This window comes from Symphalangus syndactylus, chromosome 3 (genome assembly GCF_028878055.3).
Source record: "Symphalangus syndactylus isolate Jambi chromosome 3, NHGRI_mSymSyn1-v2.1_pri, whole genome shotgun sequence".
NCBI classification, from domain to species: domain Eukaryota; kingdom Metazoa; phylum Chordata; class Mammalia; order Primates; family Hylobatidae; genus Symphalangus; species Symphalangus syndactylus.
This window is the reverse complement of record NC_072425.2, coordinates 37996067-38014023: the sequence shown is the minus strand read 5'-3', so window position 1 is coordinate 38014023 and position 17957 is coordinate 37996067. Positions and strand designations below refer to the sequence as shown.

General features: G+C 38.0%; 1 protein-coding gene across 10 annotated transcripts in view; it reads left to right on the top strand.

The window, feature by feature from the left end:
• Positions 1 to 17957, top strand: part of ZNF462 (zinc finger protein 462) — a 152641-nt gene that overhangs the window by 119029 nt on the left and 15655 nt on the right. For all 10 annotated transcript variants that reach the window (XM_055271585.2, XM_055271588.2, XM_063636156.1 and 7 more), the window contains one exon: positions 3802 to 4025. In XM_055271585.2, coding sequence (XP_055127560.1) covers positions 3802 to 4025 — 224 coding nt within the window. The remainder of the gene's footprint in view (positions 1 to 3801; positions 4026 to 17957) is intronic.

The window sequence follows — 17957 nt, the reverse complement described above, 5'->3', positions numbered from 1 at the left end:
AGTGAAGAACTTCCAGTCTCATTGCTTCATGTAGACTTGGCATGTTCTGGGAAGGAAACCCACCTATGTCGTGGTGTGCCTTTCAGGAAGGATTTTTGCTAGATGAATCTGGGCTCTGCAGTGGTGTGGTTTCTCGCCAGTTTGAGCAGAAGTGAACCCTCTGTATTGCAGCTGTGCAGAATTTTCCACTGACCTCCATGGAAGCTTGAAAGCATGCTATTCTCAGCTCTTGTTGCACCTTAGTACACATGTGCTTCAATGTGACGTTACTCTCGGGCCCAGCCTCTTCGGTTTTATGTCCTGCTGCAGCACCAAGCATCTTTTGAGTAGGAGGAGATGAGAGACACAATCCATCTTGTAGTTGAACTGGTGAAGTCATAATATTTTTGCAGCCAGTGCTAGAAGCTGAGTCACAATGAGTGTGATTCAGGCCTTGAGTTTTCACCCAAGGTAATTTTGAGAGGTGTGAAGTCAAAAAGACCCACAGTTGTCACTGCCCCCATAGAAAAAGCCCTGAGCACTGAGCTTCTGTAACCAAGGCAGAGCCCAGTCTATACCTGGAACCATTCCAGTTTTTAACTTTTATGTCTTTCATTTGCCTCAAGAATGAATGACCTCATTCAGAAAACACTGTCAGTCATTTGCCCACCTTTTAAAGTCTGTCTTTTTTTATTTTTATCTTGGTCATGTTAACCATGCTTTTAGAAAGGGGAAAAAGCTAACTTTTTTCTAAAATTAATATCTCAGTAAAAACTCACATAATTAAGAGATTTGGTAGACTGGCAATGTCTTAGTTTGGAAATGGGAAGTTCTAGATTTCAGATTAAGTTCGGCAGGGATTTGACCCTTTCCTCAAATGTAGAAGGTGCTTGAAAGACATTCAGATATAAAGGGTTACCTTAGAAATCTGTAGCTTTTGCATTTTTTAAATATTATGAATGAAAGGCTTATAAGCACACACACATACAGACTGGAGAGTTCTTATCAGGGGTGCAAGAGGAGGGCCCTGGCAGAGATCAGAAGACCTGTGTTCCCAGGTCACAACTTTGCTGAACCAGAGGTGTGACTTTGAGGAAGTAGCTTAATTGATCAGTTCTCAGTTTCCACATCAACAAAACGAAGAAAATAGAACTGACTTTGCAGGGTGTTAGAGAATAAAAAGTTATGTCAAGGGCAGAACACCTAACGGTGCTTGAACCATAGCGCGCACTTAATAGACTGCAGTGGTGTTCACATGAATAATTACTTGAACTTCAGGGTATTATTCTGACTGTTCATGACTTTGTGTAAAATTCACTTGGATACACATAGTGAAATTGGAAACTGCAAAGAAAACCAACCTAAGTGGTAGAGGAATTGAAAAGGAGACTCATAAAAAAGTTTGAAAGAACTGATTATTAATTGTGGAGAAGTGAAGACTGGAGAGTCACTGAATGACTCTCTTTGAGGCATGTGGGACATCATTATATGAAAAATGATACTGGGCTGTTCTTCATCGCCACAGAGGTCAACAGAACCAAGGCAGGCAGGACAGGGCAAAGCCAAAGAATGAAAGCAGAAACAGTAGAGATGATAACATATAAATGAGGAACAAAAATGTAGAGAGAGCAAGGGGGATGCAGTCCCAAGGAAGATGTCAGTAAAGTTCATGTCAACACTGCCCTTGAACTCCTAAGGTCTAAAGGCATATCCCCAGCATGGGGGCAGTTCCCCCTGGTTCAGCCTGCATGCGCCATCTCTTGCTGTGGACACTAGCTTGTTCATGGGTTCTGTCCATGAGTGCCTTACCCAGCGTAGTTGCAGTTAATGCCTGGCACTTTGCTTAGAGCAGTGATTCTCAACAGAGGTCAATTTTGCCTCCCCAGAGTGTGTTAGTCTCCAGGCATTTTTGGTTGTCACAGCTGGAGAGAAGGGGGTGCTTTTGACACCTAGTGGATAGAGGCCACAGTTATTGCTAAACATCCTACAATGCACAGGCTGGCCCCCCACAGCGAGGAATTATCCTGTCCCAAAATTTCAATAACACTACTTTTTAGAAACCTTGAGTTACAAGAATAGAATATCCTAGCATGAGCTCCTTAAGATTTACTAGTTTATGCCAAAGCATTTTTTTTCTCCGTTTACACCAAACCATACAACTGAATGGTTAGAGGACTTAAACAGTTGCTATTCTAAAAAAATGTGTGGATTACATTATAATCATGTGTTTCTTAGCTGTCTGCTATACTTGGGTTTAAAAATATTTATATTTCTAAATAAGCAACTGATTCTTTGTATAGGGAAAATAACATGCATTAGAGCTCCAGGGAGTATGTTGCAGATACCACCTTCCACGCTTCCTCTGCCCAGCATTTTGCTGGCCGATTAATCGCTGCATTCAATGACTCCCAAGGCAGTGACTGCCCTACAATCAGAGTGTTGTGGTTGAGACTAAGGCATGACATTGGGTGGGGAAAATTCCCTAGGGCCTGCACGCTGGCCAGCAACAAAGGGAGGACTCTAAAGAGTGAGTCGCATCGGTGCACAACGTACCAATGCCCTGGAAACGTTGCTATTCAGTGACTCTGGGAATAAATCATGCTTTCTTGACTTAATAATACATTGCTGTTTCTAAATAATATAAGTATATGTTGTGTGCGTCCATTTGTAAACTTTCTGAGTCTTCTGAAATCCAGACACAGCATGAAAACACATTCTATATTTGATTCTTGCATAAATAGCACAGATTTTAATTTTATCCCAGTTATGGATATCTGGCGTGTGCGCTGATACTCTGGGCAGACTGGTGTGAAATTTAATTTGAGCAGTTAAACACAAGGGTGAGAGAGTGCAAAATAAACAAGCACACGCATTTCCAGCCCTACAGCATTTGGTATGTTAACGGGAAAAGCACCCAAATCCTCTCTCTCTCTTATTTTTTCCATCTGACAATCAGATTACAGACTGTCTAAAAAGGCACAAATCCTCCCTGTCTCCTGCACAACCCCACCTCCCCCGATTGTTGCCTGCAGTCATTTCATTTGTGAGCTCTTCATAGTTGGAGTTTTAGTGAATGAAAGTGTACAGGTTTGCTTTCAGACTTGATATTAGATGAGAAATCCCCTTAGTTTCAAAAGGAGGGAAGAGTCTCTTTGAGAATACCTTAGAAGGGGAAATAAGAATGCAATTGGAAATAGTGAGAAATAATAGATTTACAGTTAAGCAGACCTGGTTTCACATCTCTGCTTTGCCAACTGCCATGTCTATTACCTTTGGAGAGTTACTTAAAGACTCAGTTGCCCATTTGTACTTATTTGTAAAAATGAGAGTAACTCCAGCTTCATAAAGTTGCTGATAGAAAGGTACCAGCACATAGGTGCCTGGTGAATGTCAGTTTCTTTCCCCATTAAAGACATCTGTAAGTCCAGCCTCAGTTACACTTGCTGAGGAAGGAAGGCATGCTAATGGTTGTTGTCAGTAATCATTAATGTTGGTAAAAATTGCAGCTACTTCCATTCCTCCCCCTTAATCACCTCCATTCAGGAATTAGCAAGCACCTACTAGCCCGCCCCACGTCTATTTATAGGTCATTCTGGGTATTAAGTACACAAAGAGCTTTTGGTCTTAAAAACACCCACTCATTCCTGAGGAATATGTTGTTTGGGGGTTAGGGGAGGGGCAGTGTGCATGTGTGTCAGTTCAAGGAACCAGATCCATGAGGAGCAGCAAGACTGGGTGAGTTTCTTCTTATATTCCAAAGAAAGAACTTCTGCTTTGCCATCAGTAAAAATTCCCATCTTTCCATTCAATTTGTTTCCACAGAAGAGCGCGTTGTCCCCATTGAAGTTTGCCGGTCCAAACTGTCCAAATACTTGCAGGGAGTAGTTTTCCGCTGTGATAAGTGTACCTTCACCTGCTCCAGTGATGAGAGCCTCCAGCAACATATAGAAAAGCACAATGAACTGAAACCTTACAAATGCCAGCTCTGCTACTATGAGACCAAGCACACGGAGGAACTGGACAGCCACCTTCGGGATGAGCATAAGGTACTTACCAGGACTTCCTGCTCCCGCCTCAGCACACTTGTGGGGAGGGGCCAAGGGGGAGACACCACTGCATTTAGTCATGCCCACTGTGTACCAGATGGAGATGTGAACTCAAAGAACTTTTAAAGTGAGGTCTAGTTTCTTCTATTAGAAACGTAAGGTCATTTTTAAAAATTGCCAAACACAGGTTGGGTGGAAAGGAAATCACCCATAATTCTACCACACCAGTTCAAATGCTGAACATTTCTGGTGTGTTCTCTAGACCCACTTTCATTTGTTTTACATAATTGTGATTATACTATACATAAAACATGATACCTTGCATTTTTTAAAGCTTATTCTAAAAGAAGTATTTTGCTATATTATTTGAAATGTTAATACATTTTAAATCACAAGGTTTGGCAGTTTCTATAAAGGACCAGAGAGTAAATATTTTAGCCTTTGCAGGCCTAAAATGTAGTCTTTGTGGCAGTTAAGAAAGCAGCCATGCTGGAGTTCAAGAACAGCCTGGGCAACATGGCGAAACCCCATCTCTACAAAAAATACAAAAGATTAGCCAAGCATGGCGGTGTGCACCTGTGGTCCCAACTACTTGGGAGGCTGAGGAGGGAGGATCACTTGAGCCTGGGAGGTGGAGGTTGCAGTGAGGTGAGATAGCACCACTGCACTGGAGCATGGGCGACAGAGTGAGACCCCGTCTCAAAAAAAAGAAAGAAAGCAGCCATAGACAATACATAAATGAGCCAACACGGCTATGTTCCAGTAAAAGTTTATTTACAAAAACAGGCAACAGGCTGTGGGCCAACAGTTGCCAACCCCTATTCTGATAGAATTACCTCTGTGTTTCTCAATCGTATAGGTGGTTTCCAATATTTTGCTAACTGCAAAGATTTGTCAAGGCATTACCCAGTATGCCTGAACATTATAAGGATTGTAAAATATATGTTTTGGGGGGAAGGAGACTCGAGAATGAATACATTAGTACAGGACATAAAATAGAGGATTTGTGAAAAAAAATTCTCTTCCAGAGGTTTGCTGATCAGAGGGTAGAAATCACACGGACGACTTCCTCACTCTGCACAGGGCTCATCTGGCATCTCATGAACTGAGATGATCATTTCTGGTTTTGTGTATTGCCCAGAGTACAGGAGGAGCTATAATTAGTATTTGTTTAATGACAAGAGCCTATCAAAATGCTTTTTAATTAGCTAACGAGTCCAAAATATCTACTGCGTATTTACTGAAGGCACAAGGAGAAGCACTTTTGATATTGTTTGCTTTTTCCTTGCTCTGTATCCTCATGAGTGGAAATATGGCCCTTCTTTTCTGGCCTTACAAACCCACATTATGAAGAGTTTAGTCTGAATCATCTGCACCCACGGGTTAGAATTGCTCTGTGGGGTGTTGAGAGAAAAGGCTGAGCTTTGTCACCTGTCCACAATGGACCAGTTTAATGGTAACTTCTCTGCTTTGGAATGCATTTATTTTCCAATATGTCTGCCCGAAAAGATGAAGCAAAGAAGAAAAGGCTGAATTACCTCACTTAAAATTTTTCATATCCTTTCTTATTCAAACTTCCTGGGCATTTCTTCCCCAAACTTAAGGGTAAATTACTCATCTTTTTCAAACCAAGCTTTCTATAATTATTCACATGTATCTTATTTACGTAACTACCTCAGACCTTTTTATTACAGTGTTTAAGCCTCCAGGCTGATATTTTCAGACGGAACAAATCAGGAAGAAGATTCTTCTCTAGTTGTTGCACAGTAGCTTGTAAATCACTGGGGAAATCCAGAAAATGTTAGAAACCATAGAACCAGAGGGTTCCTCAGCAGTGGGCGGAAGGCTGAGGCTTTGAGGTATGGATCATGGAAATGAGTTGCTCAGGAAAGTAGGGCCCAGTTAAGAGCTTTTGAACCAAAAAGATGTGGGTTTTAATCTTGTCTCCACCATTCACTGTGCATACTTCAACAAGTTACTGAAATTTCTGGGTCTTTTTTCCAATTTGTAAATGGGAATTGTTACACCTTTCTCAGAAGTTTTGTAAGATTAAATGAAGTCCTGTATTTCCCCCACTTTGAGACCCAATACATTCCTTAGAATATTTGTTAATTGAATTGTGTTCAAATATAATAATAGATGTACCTATCATAATGGCAGCTGTGTTCCCAAAGACCTAAAACATATTACAAAATCACTAATTATACTTTGCATCTTAGACAGTCTTTTTTTAAAATTATTTTTCTATTGAGTATTGGGATACAAGTGGTATTTGGTTACATGAGTAATTTCTTTAGTGGTGATTTGTGAGATTTTGGTGCACCCATCACCCCAGCCGTATACACTGCACCCTATTTGTAGTCTTTTATCCCTTGCCCCCCTCCCACCCTTCCTTCCAAGTCCCCAAAGTCCATTGTATTATTCTTAGGCTTTTTCGTCCTGATAGCTTAGCTCCCACATATCAGTGAGAACATACAATGTTTGGTTTTCCATCCCTGAGTTACTTCACTTAGAATACTAGTCTCCAATTTCATCCAGGTCGCTGCACATGCCATCAATACATTCCTTTTTATGGCTGAGTAGTATTCCATCAGATATAGATAGATGATAGATAGATAGATAGGTAGATAGATGATAGATAGATAGATAGATAGATAGATAGATAGATAGATAGATAATAGATAGATAATCACAGTTTCTACAGTTTCTTTATCCACTCGTTGACTGATGGGCATTTGGGTTGGTTCCATGATTTTGCAATTGTGAATTGTGCTGCTATAAACATGCATGTGTAAGTATCTTTTTCAAATAATGACTTCTCCTCTGGGTAGATACCCAGTAGTGGAATTGCTGGACCAAATGGTCGTTCTACTTTTAGTTCTTTAAGGAATCACCACACTGTTTTCCATAATGGCTGTACTAGTTTATATCCCACCAGCAGTGTAGAAGTGTTCCCTCTTCATTGCATCCATGTGAATATCTACTGGGTTTTTAAAATTTTTTTATTATGGCCATTTTTGCAGTAGTAAGGTGGTATTGCATTGTGGTTTTAAATTTGCATTTCCCTGATCATTAGTGATACTGAGCATTTTTTCATATGTCTGTTGGCCATTTGTATCTCTTCTTTTGAGAACTGTCTATTCATGTCCTTAGCCCACTTTTTCATGAGATTGTTTTTTTCTTACTGATTTGTTTGATTTCTTTGTAGATTCTGATATTAGTCCTTTGTCAGTTATATAGATTGTGAAGATTTTCTCCCACTCTGTGGGTTGTCTGTTTACTCTGCTAACTATTCTTTCTGCCGTGCAAAAGCTCTTTAGTTTAATTAAGTCCCAACTGTTTATCTTTGTATTTATTGCATTTGCTTTTGGGTTCTTGGTCATGAGGTCCTTGCCTAAGCCAGTGTCTAGAAGGGTTTTTCCAGTGTTATCTTCTAGAATTTTTATGGTTTCAGGTCTTAGATTTAAGCCCTTAATCCATCTTGAGTTGATTTTTGTATAAAGTGAGAGATGAGGATCCAGTTTCATTCTCCTACATGTGGCTAGCCAGTTATCCCAGCACCGTTTGTTGAAAACGGTGTCCTTTCCCCACTTCATGTTTTGTTTGCTTTGCCAAAGATCAATTGGCTGTAAGTATTTGGGTATATTTCTGGGTTCTCTATTCCGTTCCATTGGTATATATGCCTATTTTTATACCAGTACTATGCTGTTTTGTTGAGAAACAGCAGAGTACAGTTTGAAATCAGACAGTGTGATTGTAGTAGTCTGTTTTCACACTACTGATAAAGACGTACCTGAGACTGGGCAATTTACAAAAGAAAGAGGTTTAATTGGACTTATAGTTCCAGGTGGCTGGGGAAGCCTCACAATCATGGCGGAAGGCAAGGAGGAGAAAGTCCCGTTTTACATGGATGACAACAGGCAGAAAGAGAAGGAGGAAGACACAAAAGGGGAAACCCCTGGTAAACCATTAGATCTCATGAGACTTATTCACTACCACGAGAACAGTAGGGGGGAAACTGCCCCCATGATTCAATTATCTCCCACCAGGCCCCTCCCACAACACATGGGAATTATGGGAGTACAATTCAAGATGAGATTTGGGTGGGGACACAGAGTTGAACCATATTAGTGATGTCTCCAGAGTTATTATTTTTGCTTAGTCTTGCTTTAGCTATCTGGGCTCTTTTTTGGTTCCATTTGAACTTTAGAATTGTTTTTTCTAATTCTGTGAAGAATGATGGTGGTATTTTGATGCAGATTGCATTAAATTTGTAGATTGCTTTTGGCACTATGGTCATTTTCACTCTACCCATCCATGAGCATGGGATGTGTTTCCGTTTGTTTGTGTCGTCTATGATTTCTCTCAGCAGTGTTTTGTAGTTTTCCTTGTAGAGGTCTTTTGCCTCCTTTGTTAGGTACTTATTAAGTACTAGTTAAGTACTTTATTTTTTTGCGGCTATTTTAAAAGGGGTCGAGTTCTTGATTTGATTCTCCACTGATCGCTGTTGATGTATAGAAGAGCTACTGATTTGTGTACATTAATCTTGTATCTGGAAACGTTGCTGAATTCCTTTATCAGTTCTAGGAGATTTCTGGAGGAGTCCTTAGGATTTTTGAAGTAAATAATCATATCATCAGCAACCAATGATGGATAACCTTTACCAATTTTGGATAACCTTTATTTCTTTCTCTTGTCTGATTGTTTTGGCAAGGACTTCCAGTACTATGTTGAAGAGGAGTGGTGAGAGTGGGCATCCTTGTCTTGTTCCAGTTCTCAGAGAAACAGCTTTCAACTTTTCCCCATTCAGTATTACGTTGGCTGTGGGTTTGTCATAGGTGGCTTTTATTATATTAAGCTATGTCCTTTGTATGCCAGTTTTGCTGGGAGTTTTAATCATAAAGCAATCCTGGATATTGCGCAATGCTTTTTCTGCATCTATTGAGATGATCATGTGATTTCTGTTTTAAATTCTGTTTATGTGGTATATCACGTTTATTGACTCGTGTATGTTAAACCATCCCTGCATCCCTGGTATGAAACCCACTTGATCATGGTGAATTATCTTTTTGATCTGTCATTGAATTTGGTTAGCTAGTATTTTGTTAAGGATTTTAGTGTCTGTGTTCATGAGGGGTATCGGTCTGTAGTTTTCTTTTTTGGTTATGTCCTTTGCTGGTTTTGGTATTAGGGTGATGCTGGCTTCCCAGAATGAATTAGGGAGGGTTCCCTCTTTCTCTATCTTGTGGGATAGTGTCAAAAGGAATGCTACCAATCCTTTGAGTACCAGTTCTGGTAGAATTCTACTGTGAATACATCTGGTCCTGGACTTTTTTGTTGGTAATTTTTAAATTACCATTTCAATCTCACTACTTGTTATTGGTCTGTTCAGGGTATCTAATTCTTCCTGATTTAGGCTAGGAGGGTTGTATTTTTCCAGGAATTTATCCATCTCTGCTAGGTTTTCTAGTTTATGTGCGTAAAGATGTTCATAGTAGCCTTGAATGATCTTTTGTATTTCTGTGGTGTCAGTTGTAATATCTGCCATTTCATTTCTTAATGAGGTTATTTGGATTTTCTCTCCTTTTCGTGGTTAATCTTGCTAATAGTCTATCAATTTTATCTTTTCAAAGAACCGCTCTTGTTTCATTTGTATTTTGTATTACTTTTTGTTTGCTTGTTTCAATTTCATTTAGTTCTGCTCTGATCTTGGTTATTTCCTTTCTTCTGCTGGGTTTGGGTTTGGTTTGTTCTTGTTTCTCTAGTTCCTGAGGTGTGACCTTAGAATGTCAGTTTGTGCTCTTTCAGTCTTTTTGATGTAGGTGTTTAGGGCTATGAACTTTCTTCTTAACACTGCCTTTGCCGTATCCCAGAGGTTTTGATAGGTGATGTCATTATTGTTGTTTGGTTCAAAGAATTATTTAATTTTCATCTTGATTTCATTTTTGACCCAATGCTCATTCAGGAGCAGGTTATTTAATTTCTATGTATTTGCATAGTTTTGAAGGTTCCTTTTTGGAGTTGATTTCTGGTTTTATTCCACTCTGGTCTGAGAGACTGCTTGATACAATTTCAATTTTCTTAATTTATTGAGGCTCGTTCTATGGCTCATCATAGTCTACCTTGGAGAAGGTTCCCTGCACTGTTGAATAGAATGTGTATTCTGTGGTTTTTGGATGGAATGTTCTGTATGTATCTGTTAAGCCCATTTTTTCCAAGGTATAGTTTAAATCCATTGTTCTTTTGTTGACTTTCTGTCTTGATGACCTGTCTAGTGCTGTTAGTGGAGTATTGAAGTCCTCCACTATTATTGTATTGCTGTCTGTCTCATTTCTTAGTTTATACACAGTCTTTAATGTAATATTTTCACTATGCCATATTAGATTCTTTAATTTTTTTCTCTTCCTCATGGTTGACCAGCTTATTAAGTCCAATGAGCACCTAATTGAGGCTAAAGAATTGCGACTTTCAGCATGCCTAATGATTCTCATGTTTGTCTCAATTGTTAGCTTTATGAGACTTATGCTTATTACTGAGATAACAGTACTTTTTTTCTCATTTTCTAATCTTTTTTCCCTACATGATGAGTACAAAATGCAATTTGAATTTTTGAAATAATTCTGCAAACACTGTTTTGTAAGTAAAGATGGCAGTGCTATTGAAACTGAATTTTTGGCTGACAGCCAGTGGAATTACGTGCTGGCTAAAAATGGTCATTTGTTAGGGGGAAGATATACAAACACCTGATTTCAGGGTTCATGAGAGAGGAACAGGGGTGTCAGTATACAATGTACTAAACAGAATTACGCTGACAATTCAAATATAAAAGTCAAAGACCGTAAGGCTAAAAGAAGAAATTAAAGGCATGAGAATTGGAAAGGAAGAAACACAACTTTTTATTTATAGACAATTTGATTTTTATAGGTAGAAAATCCACAGAATCTACAAAAAAAAAAAGCTACTAGAACATGAACGAGCTTAGCAAGATCGCAAGATATAAAATCAATATACAAAAATCAGTTATGTTTCTGTATACTAGTAATGGACAACCGGAAAATGAAATTTTAAGAAGATCAATTTCATGTACAGTAACATCAAAAAGAATAAAAGTCTTAAGAATACATTTAACATGAGAACTATACATTGAACTATACACTGAAAACTATAGTTTTCATAGTGTATAGAGAACTATATACTGAACTATACACTGAAAACTATAGTTTTCATAGTGCTGAGAGAAATAAAACTAAATTAATGCAATATATACCATGTTTATTAATTAGGAGACTCAATATTGGTAATTCTTTTCATAATCATATACAGATTCAGCATAATCTCTATCAAAATCCCAGTAGGCTCTTTGGGGGTAAAAAGTGACAAACTGGCCCTAAAATTTATATGGAAATGCAAATGACCTATAGAATAGCCTAGTGTGGAGAAACAACAAAATCAGAGGATTCACTCATCTTGATTTCAAAACTCACTGTAAATTGACATAAGATAGATCCATAGATCAGTAGTGCAGAAGCAAAAGTCAAGAAATAAACCCTTATATATGTGATCAGTTGATTTTCATAAAAGGTGTTACGGTAATAGGGAAAGGATGATTTTTTTTTTAAATGGTGCTGAAACAATTGGATTTGTGTATGCAAATTATGACCCTAGACCTTTACAGCACTCTACACACACACAAAAAAAACAATCAAAATGGACCATAAGCTTAAATATGTGAGCTAAAATTATAACACTTTTAGAAGAATAATAGAAGATTTTATCATCCTGGGTTAGGGAAAAAAATTTTATGTATGATGCAAAAGTTATGGACAACTGAAAGAAAAAAGAAGACACCATTAAGAAAATGAAAAGGCAAGCAACAGACTAGAAGCAAATATTTGCAAAGTAATTATCTAACAAAGGGCTTTAACCAAAATACTTAAAGAAATCTTACAACTCAACAATAAGAAGATAAGCAATTCAGTTAAAAATGAGCACAAGATTTGAATAGACACCTTACCAAAGAAGATAGATATACAAATGGCAAATAAGCACATGAAAAGATGTTCAACTTGATTCACCACTTGGGAAATATAAATTAAGACAATAATAAGATTCTACTCCCCGACCACTAGCTAGCTTGGCTAAAATTAAGAAGGCTGATAGTATCAAAGTGTTGGAAAGTATGTAGACAAACTGGAATCTCATACATTGCTGATTGGAATGTAAAATAGCGTAGCCACTTTGGAGCAGTTTGGCATTTGTTTATAAGTTAAACGTACACTTGCCATCTGACCTGTCCTACCTTCACATAAAATGGATGGATAAATAAAATATGGCATATCCATGCAATGGAGTACTACTCAGCGATGAAAAAGAATGAGCTACTGATACATTTAACAGCACTGAGGAATCCAAAAAATGTTACGTGGACAGAAGCTAGACACAAGAGACTATATGTATTTTATGATTCTGTTTATATGAAATTTCTAGAAAAGGCAACATGATAGAGACAGGAAGCAGCGAAGAGGTTACTTGGGCCTGGAAGATGGGAGCAGGGATTGATTACAAAGGATATGAAGGAGCTTCTCAGAGTGATGAGAGTGTTCTTAAACATCACTGAATTGTTTACTTATAATAAATTTTATGGTAGGTAAATTATACCTCAATACCTAAAACAGATGCAAGTTTCCCATAACCCAACATACAGTAGGTCTTCAATAAATGTTAATTTCCTGTAGTCTTTTTATGACGTTCATCCTGAGAACAGCTATATCAACAAGATACTCAAGATCCGGATTAATGTGGAATAGACTTAGCAATTGGTTCCAAACAGGAATTCACTTTTTTTCCCAGTAAAACAGTGCATTGCTCATTATATTCTTCTACAAATAGCATTAGGTGATTTGTGTGGTGGGGAGAATCTATAGAATGAACTATAAGACACGTAGACTGTATTTTCAGTTAAAGGATTTCGTTAAAAAGAACTGAACATTCGAAACTGGACTTCTGAATTCTGCCTGCAAAGGTTGTAAACCTCAGGAACATCTATAAAGATGTCAGACTATATCATTCACAGATGGGACAGAATCCTGGTACCAGCAAGAAAGGTCCTTAAAGTCAAATATATCATTCCTTTTAAGAACCAAAATCTCCAGTGCAGTTGATTTAGGCTGCATGTTTATCCTCAGAAGCCAGAGTGCAAAAGGGATAACCATCAGAACCCTCATTTTATAGGTGATAAACACAATCTTTCCTCCTAGATCGTTATCTTTGTTACTAGTGAGCAAGGCATCACTTGTAATCTCTTAGGATCTACAGTAAACAGTGCAGGTTATTTGAAATTTTATTTTTTTATCCTGTGACTCCCTGTCTGTTTTTAATCTCAGTGGGTCCTCTAGAAGGTTGACTAGGGTAGTTTCTCCCTCCCCTCCCCCTCCCCTTTACTTCCCTCTCCCTTCCTTCACTCCCTGCATTCTCTGTCCCCCGACATTGTACCCCCCAACACATATAGTGAATTATTTATCAGTAATGCCCTTTATTAGCAATACTGTTGAAAGATGAAGACAACATTTTTTCTTTTTTGAGTCAGGATCTTGCTCTGTTGCCCAGGCTGAGGTGCAATGGCACAATCATAGCTCACTGCAGCTTCAAACTCCTAGGCTCACGCAATCCTCCCACCTTGGCTTCCCAAAGTACAGGAATTGCAGGTGTGAGCCACTGTGCCCAGCCTAAGATAACATCTTTAGGAACCTTAAAGTCATGAAGAAAAACAAACCTTGCACTTCTCACATTTAAAAAATACACACACTTTTTTTTAAAAGAAAGTTTATATGCAATACCTTGTTAGTGTTCTTTATGGTTCTGAAGTCTCTTTGCTAGTTTAAGGAACATAAAAATATATTATCTCTAACTTGGTCTGCTCATAAAATTGTCATGTTCAGTATATTAAATTTAGAAGGATAGTCTATTCAGGCAGTACACATTCACTAATTGAATTTACTTTGAAATGTTTTTAATTTTTTATATAAATGGAGCCTCAGGCAGTTGAACTCTTAAGAAACTCGTATCTTACTTTTCGCCAGTTTGGGGAAAACAGCAAAACATTAAGCTCAGAAGGAATCATCAACATTTTAGTTATTCTAATAAAATTGCTCAGTTTTTTGGACTAGTGAAATCCACAGTGGCCAAAAAAGTCACTTAGGACATTTGTTTCCAGAAAAGGAAATGAGAAATAAATGAAGAATCTTTCTCCAAAGATTCTTCCCAAATAAATCATAAGAATTTTTCCCAAATCATAAAACACACCTTTGGCTGCATTTTTTTTGGATTGCTTTTTATTTCTGAACTAAATGCTAGCAACTTTAGCTTTATCAACAACAATGATTTCTGCAAGCTGAAGGCTTCTCTAGAAGACTATGCCGTTTCGTTTCTGTTTTCCCTCATGTAGTTCTGCTTCTTAATTTGTTAACCATAGCTCTGTCTCTTCCGTGTGTTGTAGAGGACAGAGAAACCAGAATTAGATAAGCAAGAGGTGTGACCATTTTTCAGAGGGGTGTGTCTGGCAAAACCTTAAACAGTATTTCTCAAATAGACATTTGAAGATGTTCTTTACCTGTACCTTCGAAACCATCCACTAAACTCCCCAGTCAAAATTCTTTGTCCCAGCTTCAAAGCTTCCATAGAACTTTTCTCCTTCCTTTCTTAAGGCAGATTTATTTATCTCACCTTTCTTTCAAAATCTAACCTAGTGCCCAGCATACAGTAAAGCCTCAGGAGTTGTTTTTTAAATAAATCAATAAATGAAATCAATTTTTCAAATATGAAATTTTAAGTATCTTGTTCAAATAAGTAAGTATCTTGTTCAAATAAGCAAAATGTGGCAGCATCCATTAGCATCTTTTCCCTCTGTATTTTGGGTCCAGGAGATTGACAGCTGCTTAACTGGCCAGCCACAAGGCTCTGAGCCTTTCTTAATTACGTCTTTCACCTAGCTTCCTTGAGTACTTGTGTCTGAAGTTATGCTGAGTTTCTCCAAATAGGTGATTTTGTCTGGACTTTTGCTAAGTTAGGTATGGTGGAAATATGTTTTCTGATTGTGACACAGTGATTGCAAAAGAAAGTAGATATCTTTCTTGACTTCTGTGCTCTACATCCTTCTGGGTACGGAAATATGTTTTCTGATTGTGACACAGTGATTGCAAAAGAAAGTAGATATCTTTCTTGACTTCTGTGCTCTACATCCTTCTGGGTACTCTATGATCCTTTGTTTTTAATATTCTTAGGCTTTTATTTTGAAAAAAATTCGGAAAGGATGCTACTACTGTTCTATCCCATCACATTTTGCAACATAACGTTATTGTTAATACTTTTTCTTTCTCCTTCCTGTGTTCAGCCAGTATAGCCATGGTAGTTTTGACATATTTTGTGAGTAATTTTGCATTTCTGCAGATGATTTGCGTTATAATGGGAAAAGCTTGAGCTGTGTCATCTGGAGATCTGAGTCCTAACTAATCCTGGCTTCATCATTTACCTGTTTTGTGATCTTCATCTACAAATATAGAAGGCAACACATTTACTACACAATGGTCATGAGGTATAAGTGATACACGTAAAAACTACTGGGGGCATTTGTAGCACATAATAGATATTTGGTAAGTATTGAAACAAAATCATTTAGAAAGTGCCCACTTTTATTCTCTCATTAACAAGCAACTTTATTTCATGGGATGCAAATCTTATGGCAATTTTTTTATTATTATTATACTTTAAGTTCTAGGGTACATGGGCACAATGCAGGTTTGTCACATAGGTATACATGTGCCATGTTGGTGTGCTGCACCCATTAACTCGTCATTTGCATTAGGTATATCTCCTAATGCTATCCCTTCCGCCTGCCCCCACCCCAAAACAGGCCCCAGTGTGTGATGTTCCCCACCCTGTGTCCAAGTGTTCTCATTTTTCAATTTCCACCTATAAGTGAGAAAATGCAGTGTTTGGTTTTCTGTCCTTGTGATAGTTTGCTCAGAATGATGGTTTCCAGCCTCATCCATGTCCCTACAAAGGACATGAACTCATCCTTTTTTATGGCTGCATAGTATTCCATGGTGCATATGTGCCACATTTTCTTAATCCAGTCTATCATTGATGGACATTTGGGTTGGTTCCAAGTCTTTGCTATTGTGAATAGTGCTGCAATAAACATACGTGTGCATGTGTCTTTATAGCAGCATGATTTATAATCCTTTGGGTATATACCCAGTAATGGGATGGCTGGGTCAAATGGTATTTCTAGTTCTAGATCCTTGAGGAATCGCCACACTGTCTTCCACAATGGTTGAACTAGTTTACAGTCCCACCAACAGTGTAAAAGTGTTCCTATTTCTCCACATCCTCTCCAGCACCTGTTGTTTCCTGACTTTTTAATGATGGCCATTCTAACTGGTGTGAGATAGTATCTCACTGTGGTTTTGATTTGCATTTCTCTGATGGCCAGTGATGATGAGCATTTTTTCACGTGTCTGTTGGCTGCATAAATGTCTTCTTTTGAGAAGTGTCTGTTCACATCCTTTGCCCACTTTTTGATGGGGTTGTTTGACTTTTTCTTGTAAATTTGTTTAAGTTCTTTGTAGATTCTGGATATTAGCCCTTTGTCAGATGGGTAGATTGTAAGAATTTTCTCCCATTCTGTAGGTTGATCTTATGGCAATATTATGAAGTCTTTATACTTTATGATCTCTCATGGGTTTTCATGTTACTGGTAAATTCAAATAGCATTTATTGTGTGTCAAGTGGATGACTGCACTGAGCCTATAAAGCTAAATAAGAAATGGTTGCTACCCTAGAAGAGTTTATAAGCAACTAGGTGAGACAAGTTTAAACAAAGAAACACAATTCAGCATGTTACTTGCTTGATAAGAGGTAGTTTTAAAATTGGAGAGGAGCACAGTGCACAACAAATATAGTTTCATGACTCTGGCTCCATAGAACTTTAATACTGCCTAACTGGTTTGGTTGGCTGAATATCTTTCCTTTCTTTCCTGCCCCCCCCAGCTTTATTGAGGTATAATTGATAAATGAAATTGTATATATGTAAGGTGTACAATGTGATGGTCTGATATATGTGAAAAAAAGGGGAACCCTTGGGCACTGTTGATAGGGATGTAAATTGGGAGAGCCATTAGAGAAAACAGTCTGAAAGCTCCTCAGAAAATTAAAGATAGAACTACCATATGATACAGCAATCCCACTTCTGGATATTTAACTAAAGGAAACAAAATCAGTGTCTCAAAGAGCTACTGCACTCCCATGTTCCCTGCAACAGTATTCACAATAGAATAGCCAAGACATGGAAGCAGCCTAACTATCCACTGATGGATGAATTTTTTAAAAAGTGGTACATAAACACACAGTAGAATATTATTCAGCCATGGAAAACAGACATTCTACCATTTGGGACGGTATGGACAAACTTTGAATATCCTTCCTTGAAGCTTTTACAAGAAGTCTAATTGAGGTGCTCTTATCTAAGAATTCAAGATTTTTTTACCTGCACTTTTGACCATCTTGCTGTAAGAAATTGTAGAGACAATACTTTGCTGAATCTTTCTCCCACTGTTTTCTTTCCCTCATTCCCATTCTGATTTTTAAGGACAGGCAAAGAAGATCTGTCTGTTGAGTAGACCACTTGGTAAGTTAGGGGTTGGCAAACTATGGTGCATGGACCAAATCTAGCCCACCTCCTTTTCTGTATGGTCCACTCTCTAAGGATGGTCTTGACGTGTTTTAATGATTGAAAAAGTATCAAAAAATTGTAATGTGAAATATGAAATTCAGATTTCACTTTCCCTAAATAAAGCTTTATTGGAATACAGCCATGCTCATCCATTGACTTATTGTTTATGGTTGCTTCTGAGCTACAACAGCAGTTGAATAGTT